This window comes from Thalassophryne amazonica, chromosome 17, assembly GCF_902500255.1.
Source record: "Thalassophryne amazonica chromosome 17, fThaAma1.1, whole genome shotgun sequence".
NCBI lineage: Eukaryota > Metazoa > Chordata > Actinopteri > Batrachoidiformes > Batrachoididae > Thalassophryne > Thalassophryne amazonica.
The window spans coordinates 28,003,807-28,015,759 of NC_047119.1; the positions used below are offsets into that span (position 1 = coordinate 28,003,807).

The 11,953-nt window shown below is 42.1% G+C and overlaps 1 protein-coding gene across 2 annotated transcripts in view; it reads left to right on the top strand.

The window, feature by feature from the left end:
• Positions 1–7,058, top strand: part of tbx5a (T-box transcription factor 5a) — a 28,687-nt gene extending 21,629 nt beyond the window's left edge. For both annotated transcript variants that reach the window (XM_034192794.1, XM_034192793.1), the window contains 2 exons: positions 5,362–5,594; positions 5,829–7,058. In XM_034192794.1, the coding sequence (XP_034048685.1) occupies positions 5,362–5,594; positions 5,829–6,418 (823 nt within the window). In that variant the 3' untranslated portion in view covers positions 6,419–7,058. The remainder of the gene's footprint in view (positions 1–5,361; positions 5,595–5,828) is intronic.
• Positions 7,059–11,953: the final 4,895 nt, after the last annotated feature.

Below are 11,953 nucleotides of genomic sequence, written 5' to 3' on the forward strand. Positions count from 1 at the left end.
TTAAGCATTAATATGTTAATATATTAATCATGAGTGCAAATATACAAGAATATTAATCACAGACTGCTCCAAAGTGGGGTTTGATGGGTTGTAGTCCCCCCCCCAACAACAACCATTTCAGTCAACCCACATATCACAACCAGAAAATTGAAGTAGTGCATCCGGAAAGTCTTAAATTTTCCACATTTTGTTATGTTACATCCTTATTTCCAAAACAGAGTAAATTCTTTTTTTTTTTCTCTTCAAAATTCTACTCACAACACCACATAATGACAAAATGAAAACAGTATTTTTGAAAATTTGTAAAAAAAAAAAAAAAAAAGACTAAGAAATCACATGTACATGACCTTTGCTCAATACTTTGTTGATGCACCTTTGGCAGCAATTACAGCCTCAAGTCCTCTTGTATATGATGCCACAATCTTGGTGCACCAATCTTTGGGGAGTTTTGCCCATTCCTGTTTGCAACACCTCTCAAGCTCCATGAGGTTGGATGGGGAATGTCGGTGCACAGCCATTTTCAGATCTCTCCAGAGATGTTCAATCGGATTCAGGTCTGGGCTCTGACTGGGCCACTCAAGGACATTCACAGAGTTGTCCTGAAGCCACTCCTTTGATATCTTGGCTGTGTGCTTAGGGTCATTGTCCTACTGAAAGATGAACCGCCGCCCCAGTCTGAGGTCAAGAGTGCTCTGGGGCAGGTTTTCATCCAGGATATCTCTGTACATTGCTGCAGTCATCTTTCCCTCAATCCTGACTAGTCTCCCAGTTCCTGCTGCTGAAAAACATCCTCACAATATGATGCTGCCACCATGCTTCACTGTAGGGATGGTGCCTGGTTTCCTCCAAATATGACACCTGGCGTTCATGCCAAAGAGTTCAATCTTTGTCTCAACAGACCAGAGAATGTTGTTTCTCATGGTCTGAGAGTCCTCCAGCAGCCTTTTTGGCAAACTCCAGGTGGGCTGCCATGTGCCTTTTACTAAGGAGTGGCTTCCGTCTGGCCACTCTACCATACAGGCCTGATTGGTGGATTGCTACAGAGATGGTTGTCCTTCTGGAAGGTTCTCCTCTCTCCACAGAGGAATGCTGGAGCTCTGACAGAGTGACAATTGGATTCTTGGTCACCTCCCTGACTAAGGTCCTTCTCCCCCGATCGCTCAGTTTAGACAGGCAACTAGCTCTTGAAAGAGTCCTGGTGGATCCAAACTTCTTCCATTCATGGATGATGGAGGCCACTGTGCTCATTGGGACATTCAAAGCAGCAAAATGTTTCTGTACCCTTCCCCAGATTTGAGCTCTACAGACAATTCCTTTGATTTCATGCTTGGTTTGTGCTCTGACATGCACTGTCAACTGTGGGACCTTATATGTAGATAGATGTGTGTGTCTTTCCAAATCATGTCCAATCAACTGAATTTACCCCAGGTGGACTCCAATTAAGCTGTAGGAACATCTCAAGGATGATCAGTGGAAACAGGATGCACCTGAGCTCAATTCTGAGCTTCATGGCAAAGGCTGTGAATACTTATGTACATGTGATTTCTTAGTTTTTGCTTTGTTTGTTTATATACATACATAGATACATATATATACACACACACACACACACATATACATACGAGGTCTGTCCAAAAAGTATCAGACCTTTTTATTTTTTTCAAAAACCATATGGATTTGAATCATGTGTGCTTGCATGAGCCAACCTTGAACCTTCATGCGCATGTGTGATTTTTTTCACGCCTGTCGGTTGCATCATTCGCCTGTGAGCAGGCTTTGTGTGAGCACTGGTCCACCCCCCTCGTTGGATTTTCATTGTGAGGTGGAACCATTTGGAGCTTCGTTGCATCAAATTTTCAGGAAACTGAGAGACAGCCAGGTGGAAACCATTCGGAAGATTCAGACGGCTTTCGGTGACGATAGTATGGGCATCACACAGATTAAGGAGTGTTACAACCGGTTTAAAGATGGCGCACAATGGCGGAGGGTGCGCCGCGCTCCGAGCGGCCATCGACAGGCTGAAACGACCAGATCATTTCCAAAGTGAACGCTGTGTTGATCCAGGACGTCGTCTGACTACCAGAGAAATTGCAGAAGAGGTGGACATCAGCACTTTTTCGGCACATTCCACTGTTACAGGAGATTTTGTAATGAAAGACGTGCAGAAGTTGGAAGTCTTACAGGACATGTTGTGACATGTCCAACTCTTACACAATTCCTCGGATACTCACTCGACTGAAAAGCCACCGAAAGCCGTCTGAATCTTCCGAATGGTTTCCACCTGGCTGTCTCTCACAGTTTCTGGAAAAATTTGATTCAGCGCTGCTCCAATTGTTCAGACATTTTCCTCGCAATGAAAATCCAACGAGGGGGGAGGACTAGTGCTCACTCAAAGCCTACTCACAGGCGAATGACGCAACCGACAGGCGTGAAAAAACTCACGCATGCGCATGAAGGTTGAAGGTTGCCTCATGCAAGCACACGTGATTCAAATCCATAAGGTTTTTGAAAAAAATAAAAAGGTCTGATACTTTTTGGACAGACCTCGTATATATATATATATATATATATATATATATATATATATGGGGGAAAAAAAAAACTTTTCACATTGCCATTACGGGGTATTGTGTGTAGAATTTTGAGGGCAAAAATGAATTTCATCCATACTGGAATAAGGCTGTAACATAAAATGTGGGGGGAAAAATGAAGTGCTGTGAGTACTTTCTGGGTGCACTGTATGCAATTTGAAATCCTGTTTCTGCTTCACATTCTCTTTATGATCCAGTCCTGTAGTGCACCTTGTTCCACCTGCCCTGGGATCAACTGAACACATTCTCTGTTTGACTTGCTGTACGGGCATAATTAAATGTTATGCAATACTAAAATACCCCCCGGCTGTATGAGCATAAAAATAGGAAACAGAATGTGACTTTCTGACCTTAAAATACAGTGAGGAAAATAAGTATTTGAACACCTTGCAATTTTGCAAGTTCTCCCACTTAGAAATCATGGAGGGGTCTGAAATTTTCATCTTAGGTGCATGTCCACTGTGAGAGACATAATCTAAAAAAAAAAAAAAATCCGAAAATCACAAAGTATGATTTTTTTAATAATTTATCTGTATGTTACTGCTGCAAATAAGTATTTGAACACGTACCAACCAGCAAGAATTCTGGCTCACACAGATCTTTTAATTTTTCTTTAAGAAGCCCTCTTATTCTGCACTCTTTACCTGTATTAATTGCACCTGTTTGAACTTGTTACCTGTATAAAAGACACCTGTTCACACAATCAATCACACTCCAACCTGTCCACCATAGCCAAGACCAAAGAGCTGTCTAAGGACACCAGGGACAAAACTGTAGACCTGCACAAGGCTGGGATGGACTACAGGACAACAGGCAAGCAGCTTGGTAGAAGACAACAACTGTTATGATTATTTAATTATTTATTAGAAAGTGGAAGAAACACAAGATGACTGTCAATCTCCCTCGGTCTGGGATTCCATGCAAGATCTCACTTTGTGGTGTAAGGATGATTCTGAGAAAGCTCACAACTACACAGGAGGACCTGGTCAATGACCTGAAGAGAACTGGGACCACAGTCACAAAGATTACATTAGTAACACATGATGCTGTCATGGTTTAAAATCCTGCAGGGCAGCAAGGTCCCCCTGCGCAAGCCAGCTCATGCCCATTTGAAGTTCACCAGTGACCATCTGGATGATCCAGAGGAGGTCATGTGGTCATGTGGTCAGATGAGACCAGAATAAAGCTTTTTGGAATTAACTCCACTTACCATGTTTAGAGGATGAGAACAACCCCAAGAAAACCATCCCAACCGTAAAGCATGGGGGTGGAAACATCATACTCTGGGGGTGCTCTTCTGCAAAGGGGACAGGACGACTGCAACGTATTGAAGGGAGGATGGATGGGGTCATGTATTGCGAGATTTTGGCAAACAACCTCCTTCCCTCATTAAGAGCATTGAAGATGGGTCATGGCTGGGTCTTCCAGCACAACAATGACCCCAAACACACAGCCAGGGCAACTAAGGAGTGGCTCCGTAAGAAGCATTTCAAGGTCCTGGAGTGGCCTGGCCAGTCTCCAGATCTGGACTCAATAGAAAATCTTTGGAGGGAGCTGAAACGCCAAACCTGAAAGATCTAGAGAAAATCTGTATGGAGGAGTGGACCAAAATCCCTGCTGCAGTGTGTGCAAACCTGGTGAAAAACAACAGGAAACATTTGACCTCTGTAATTGCAAACAAAGGCTACTGTACCAAATATTAACACTGATTTTCACAGGTGTTCAAATACTTATTTGCAGCAGTAACATACAAATAAATTACTAAAAAATCATACATTGTGATTTCCGTTTTTTTTTTTTTTTTTTTTTTAAGATTATGTCTCTCACAGTGGACATGCAGCTAAGATGAAAATTTCAGACCCCTCCATGATTTCTAAGTGGGAGAACTTGCAAAATTGCAGGGTGTTCAAATACTTATTTTCCTCGCTGTAGATCAATGTTAGCCATCTTTGAACTTCTCAAAGGTCTGTATCCCAAGAATGTGCTGTGTGAATTAGAAGACCCTGGCAGCAACAGGACTGGAGTTACACTGAGCACGGACAGATGGACGCATGGGCGCAAGGCCTTCGCGATACCCGATGGCCATATTTTGGCCTTGGGTAAAAATCAGTTGTTTCCTTGTCAAACAACTCTGTCCAGGAATCAGAACGTGATGAAAATTGAGGAACAGAGCCCAACATTAAGAAAGGGAGAAATAAAATAGTGCCACCTATAGGACAGCAGCATGTATCCTGACTGCATTAGTGTTAACTGTGTAGTTTTTCTATTGTTCCTTCTGTAAGTTTTTCCAAAATTTCCAAGTTAGCATTTGTGCTTTCGGAAGATCAAATTTTGTATTTAAAAAAATAATGCTATTAAAAGCACATTGAGAGGATTGTGGGGGGGGGGGGGGGGGTAGGCTTGGTGCCACCTATTCTTATGACATGCAAAATGTCTGGTCCACAATTACAAAATGCCCCATATTTTTCAGATATTTTAAGGAAAAAAAAAATCTTACATTAAGACCAGTACTTTAGTTTTAAACAGCCCTTATTGTTAGTTCTGTTTGGTGTGTATTACTGTATATGCAGGAGCTATTGATATGATGTAAAAGGAAGTTAAAATGAACTTTAAAACCCACCTTCACATTTGCGACAAATTCTATTGCCACACTACTAAATAATAATGCCCACACCTCGTCCCACCAAGAAAAAAAATCTGGAGCCACCAATGTTAACAATGAAATTAATTAGGAAATTTCAAATAATTCTCTGTGTGTGTCTGTACATAGCACCAAGGAGTATCCTGTAGTACCTCGCAGCACAGTGCGCCAAAGAGTGGGCTCCAGCCAGAGTCCGTTTAGCGGGGAGGCTCAGGGCATGTCCACCTCGAGCACCCTGAACACTCAGTATTCCCAGTGTGAGAACGGGGTCACGAGCACCTCACAGGACCTGCTGCCTCAGTCGGGGTCCTACCCGCTTCCGCATGAACACGGCCAGGAGTACCACTGCATCAAGAGGAAAGGTAGGAGGACTCTATGTGCATGGTGTGCTGCTGAGTGTGTTATTTGGGTTTGAGAAACTTGAACATGAGAAGAATATAGCAAATGTAATTAAGTGTAGTTTCTATTAGTAGTACTACAATAGCTATATAACTATTTTGCGTCAGCACTACAGTTAATATTGTAAAGTGTCTCCTCTGATGCCTGACATTTTGTTTTTCATATAATTTTCTGTTTTAATTCAACTTTGTCTGCAGTGGAAGACGACTGTCACTCAGGCGAGCATGGATATAAGAAAGCCTATCTGGAGAGCTCATCCAGTGAGGAAGACCATTACTACCGTCCTGTTGGCTACGCCCAGAGCCTAGGCCTAGCTGGTGGGCACTACCGCAGTGAATCCAGCCAGCGGCAGGCCTGTATGTACGCCAGCGCGTCGCAGGGAGCTGAGCCTGTGCCCAGTTTGGAGGACATCAGTTGTAACACTTGGGCCAGCGTCTCGCCCTACGGGAGTTGCTCTGTCACCACCATGCAGCCAATGGAGCGGCTGCCTTACCAGCACTTCTCTGCTCACTTCACCTCTGGACCCCTGGTGTCCAGACTGGGCGGGGTGGCAGGACACGCCTCTCCACAGCTGAGTGATCACCACCACGCCACCATGTACCAGAGCTCCATGACCCATCAGACTCTGGGCCGGCAGTGCAGTCCTGCCGCTGGCATCCAGTCACCAGCAGCAGGCTTGCAGGGAAACGAGTACCTCTACACGCACGGCATTCCGCGCACGCTATCGCCGCACCAGTACCACACGGTACATAGTGTCAGCATCATGCCAGAGTGGAATGAAAGCTAAAGCTTTTTCAGACAACAGATAAACTATTAAAAAAGGACCAAAACAAGACTTTCAATGAGTCCATATTTATATTTTTACAGGACACATTACTGATCGTGCAAATGGCATTGATGCTTGTTTGCTGAGAGCATTGGATTTTCACAGGATGTAGAAAAACAAGCATCTTGCTATTTAATATTTTACAACAGCATCTGCACTTACGAACAAATAGCACGAGAGAGACGCTGGTGATGAGGAGCATGCATAAAAACGACTCCAGTGCAGACACAATGATGACAGTGGAAGGAGCAAAAAGTGTTCTTATGTGGTGTGCTGGCTGGACCTCGAGTGAAAATGACTTTTCTACACATCCCAAATTCTTTTAAAATTGGGCACTGACTGATCTTCTGCCTCATTTGCCTTAAGTTCTCTCTCTCTCTCTCTTTATCCCTGCCTCTCATAGATTTTAGTTAAAAATATACTTTGTAGCAAAAGTGTTGTAAGTTATGGAATGTGAAAGTAGACGGGAGTATCTTTGATAAATATACTTGCTCTTTAAACTGCCAAGAGTGTCATTTTGTTGCTACTGCTGTGTAATTCAATTCTATTTATTTATACAGCTCCAAATCACAACAAAAGTTGCCCCAAGATGCCACGCATGAGCAAGGTTTAAACCTTACCCATCCTATGAGCAAACACATTGGCGACAGTAGTAAGGAAAATACCCTCAGGTGTTTTTTTTTTTTTTAATGACAGGAAGAAACCTCAAGCAGACCAGACTCTGTGGGGTGGCCATCTGCTTTGGCCATACCACCAAATAAAATGACACAGATCTGTTAGAAAATGCAGTGATAGAAATGATGCAGCTAAGCAATCATATAGAGTCCAGTGTTCACAATGATAGATGGCCTGAAAGGACAACCCGGAGGTGAAGACCAGTCAATCGGCAATTGCACAGATCCCAGATCAGTCACCAAAATAACACAAATGTTTCTCCAAAGCTCCAAAGAATTTCCCCACATCCATCAAGCACATTTTGGACGTCAAAAGCTCCAATGTAGACCAACCACAGTCCATAAAATTACTTTGACATGAATGAATACCTGCAAGTGTAGTAAAAAATAATTATTGTGGCTGGAGCTGGGTGGACACATAGCGGGCTCACAGTGTGGTAAACAACACTGTGAAGCATCTATATTATTAACACAGATAGCAGACAAATAATGAAAGTTAAGCAGCAAATGTTGCAGAATTATTCCATGAGGTCTATTTGCCAAATGTGCCTGACTGGCAATGTGAGAATCCTCAAAGTCGGCCATTTTTTTCAATATGGCTGACCAATTGATTTTCCAAAAACTATAGCAAAAGTGCTCAAGTACAACTAGCCTGCTTTATGTACACCTGATGTCATCATACCCCTGAAGTGAAGCAAGTATCCGGCATATAGGGAAAGTGCTACATGGGATTTCAGAAAATCAAGTCTATAAACAATTACTCAGCTTATTTTCATAAAATTAGTAATTTTCCTATCAGCATAGAGACACAAATTTTACCCCCGCCTTTGACCATAAGTAGTGTCAACCAGATATCTCAGTCGAAAAAGAGCTGGCCTGCCAATATGTAGGACTGGGTTTGAATCCCATTCATGCTACTTGTCTATGTCCTATCTGCATTGTCCCAGTCCACCCAGCTGTAAATCCCTTGGCTGGAGAAGTAACCTGCATCGGACCGGTGTCCCACCCAGGGGAAGTTGTAGCTTCTCATCCGCTTCATGCTAAAGAAAGAAAGCCGGAGAATAAGATAACCATTGGCACCAGTGGCCCTCAGAGCATATATAGGATAAATTTGGACCTTGATCTTTCACCAACCCTAACCAAAATCACTCTTCCCTATCCATCAGCCCAATTTAAATACGATGCATCCGGAAAGTATTCACAGCGCTTCACTTTTCCACATTTTCCACATGTTTGTTATTCCAAAATGGAGTAAATAAATTTTGTCCCTCAAAATTCTACTCACAACACCCCATAATGACAACATGAAAAAAAGTTTTTTTTTAATTATTTTGAAAATGTATTAAAAATAAAAACAGAAAACACACATACATAAGTATTTGCACCCTTTGCTCAATACTTTGTTGATGCACCTTTGGCAGCAATTACAGCCTCAGGTCTTCTTGAATATGACACCACAAGATTGGTGCACCTACCTTTGGGCAGCTTTGTCCATTCTTCTTTGCAGCACCTCTCAAGCTCCATCAGGTTGGATGGGGAGCATTGATGCACAGCCATTTTCAGATCTCTCCAGAGATGTTCAATCAGATTCAGGTCTGGACTCAAGGACATTCACAGAGTTGTCCTGAAGCCACTCCTTTGATATGTTGGCTGTGTGCTTAGGGTCACTGTCCTGCTGAAAGATAAACCATTGCCCCAGTCTGAGGTCAAGAGCGCTCTGGAGCAGGTTTTCATCCAGAATGTGTCTGTACATTGCTGCATTTATCTTTCCCTCTAGTCTCCCAGTTCCTGCCACTGAAAAACATCCAAGATCATGCTGCGGGGATGTTGCTATACTGCCTCTGTTCAAGTCTTGCTGTTTTCTGCCAGGTAACGCTACATCCAAAATTGGTTTCCCACTGTTTCAAAACACCCACTCCCATTGCTTTAAGGCACCGGTCTGTATGCAAACTGAGATAAGCAGGAGCATTAATATCATTCTACAGCAGCTATATGACAAGCCCAATTGTCAAATGTGACTGCAGATGTCTGTTTTTTTAATTGGCTAATTATCTCAAAATGCATTTAATCAGCCTGATTATTTAGACAACTTATTAATCGGCCTACCTCTGTTGCTTACTATGTATTGCTTTAAGGATGTTCTTCAAGTGGAAAGGATTGTTGCTCCCCGATCCCCATCCAGGCAAACAACTACCAATGAGCTTTGACACCAGATATTGTCTGTAATATATTGTGTGGTGATATGATTAATATTCAAGGTGAGTTATTAGATGGGACCATGCAAAACACTATTAGGCTCCTGCAAGAGAAACTTTGCAAAAACCATGTTAAGGTTTCAGAGTAATAAGAAGTTAGATACACAGAGAACATAGTGAATAAGAGGTTTGCACTGCTGCCTCACAGCAAGAAGGTCCCAGGTTTGTTTCCGGTCTGGTCCTTTGTGGAGTTTGCATGTTATTCCTGTGTTTGTATGGGTTCCCTCCAGGTGCTCTGGATTCATCGCATTTCCAAAGACATTTAGTTTTGGTTAAATTGACTGTATGTGTGAGTGAGAGTTTCTCTGTGTATACTGTATGTGTCGGCCCAGCAATAGTCTGACAGCCTGTCCAGGGCTGACTTCACATCTTACCCAATGACTGCTGGGATAGGATCCAAACAGCCCCTTTCCCGGGAACATTAACTAGAATAAGTGGGCTCAGAAAATGAATGAATATGCACAGAGATTGTTGCCCTATTACAGAATTTGTCAAGCTGTAAATAAGCACCAGCATTTACAATATTATAAAAATCCATCTTTTTAGGTATGTTAATTTTCTTACACTCATGCCTTAATGTTTAGTGGGAGCAGCAACTGATTTACAGTTGATTTTAAGTTGACAAATGCATATTATTGCTTGATCAGGGACAAAAATGGTAACGTGATTAAACTTTGAGCAACAGCATATAAATGACATTCTCTTAGTCAGAAACAAACCATGTGATTGCCAGAAGGTACTACACACCAAATAAACAAAAACAAAAGTAACAGTAAAACACAAATATTCATTTTATTGCAAATGGATTTGGACTATGACTGAAGTGACATGTTCTCATTGATCTTTCGGTTCTGTTTAAGCGGTCAGAGCTGAGATTCCGATTAAATAAATTTACAGTATGTCTGTGGTACGGTAAGTAATGAAAATAATGCACTCGGATTGAAAATATCTTACATTAAGTGAGTTTCAGTTTAGTTACTTAATGTATAGCATCAATAATGTCCAATAATTAATTTGCATTATTATCACGTATTAACGTCATGCTAAGCATGCTGTATAGAGTTGTTAACATTGTAACCAATCAATCAATCAATCAACTTTTTTTTTATATAGCGCCAAATCACAACAAACAGTTGCCCCAAGGCGCTTTATATTGTAAGGCAAGGCCATACAACAATCATGAAAAACCCCAACGGTCAAAACGACCCCCTGTGAGCAAGCACTTGGCAACAGTGGGAAGGAAAAACTCCCTCTTAACAGGAAGAAACCTCCAGCAGAACCAGGCTCAGGGAGGGGCAGTCTTCTGCTGAGACTGGTTGGGGCTGAGGGAAAGACCAGGAAAAAGACATGCTGTGGAGGGGGGCAGAGATCGATCACTAATGATTAAATGCGGAGTGATGCATACAGAGCAAAAAGAGAAAGAAACAGTGCATCATGGGAACCCCCCCACAGTCTACGTCTAAAGCAGCATAACCAAGGGATAGTCCAGGGTCACCCGATCCAGCCCTAACTATAAGCCTTAGCGAAAAGAAAAGTTTTAAGCCTAATCTTAAAAGTAGAGAGGGTATCTGTCTCCCTGATCTGAATTGGGAGCTGGTTCCACAGGAGAGGAGCCTGAAAGCTGAAGGCTCTGCCTCCCATTCTACTCTTACAAACCCTAGGAACTACAAGTAAGCCTGTAGTCTGAGAGCGAAGCGCTCTATTAGGGTGATATGGTACTACGAGGTCCCTGAGATAAGATGGGACCTGATTATTCAAAACCTTATAAGTAAGAAGAAGAATTTTAAATTCTATTCTAGAATTAACAGGAAGCCAATGAAGAGAGGCCAACACGGGTGAGATATGCTCTCTCCTGCTAGTCCCCGTCAGTACTCTAGCTGCAGCATTTTGAATTAACTGAAGGCTTTTTAGGGAACTTTTAGGACAACCTGATAATAAAGAATTACAATAGTCCAGCCTAGAGGAAATAAATGCATGAATTAGTTTTTCAGCATCACTCTGAGACAAGACCTTTCAGATTTTAGAGATATTGCGTAAATGCAAAAAGGCAGTCCTACATATTTGTTTAATATGCGCTTTGAATGACATATCCTGATCAAAAATGACTCCAAGATTTCTCACAGTATTACTAGAGGTCAGGGAAATGCCATCCAGAGTAAAGATCTGGTTAGACACCATGCTTCTAAGATTTGTGGGGCCAAGTACAATAACTTCAGTTTTATCTGAGTTTAAAAGCAGGAAATTAGAGGTCATCCATGTCTTTATGTCTGTAAGACAATCCTGCAGTTTAGCTAATTGGTGTGTGTCCTCTGGCTTCATGGATAGATAAAGCTGGGTATCATCTGCGTAACAATGAAAATTTAAGCAATACCGTCTAATAATACTGCCTAAGGGAAGCATGTATAAAGTGAATAAAATTGGTCCTAGCACAGAACCTTGTGGAACTCCATAATTAACTTTAGTCTGTGAAGAAGATTCCCCATTTACATGAACAAACTGTAATCTATTAGACAAATATGATTCAAACCACCGCAGCGCAGTGCCTTTAATACCTATGACATGCTCTA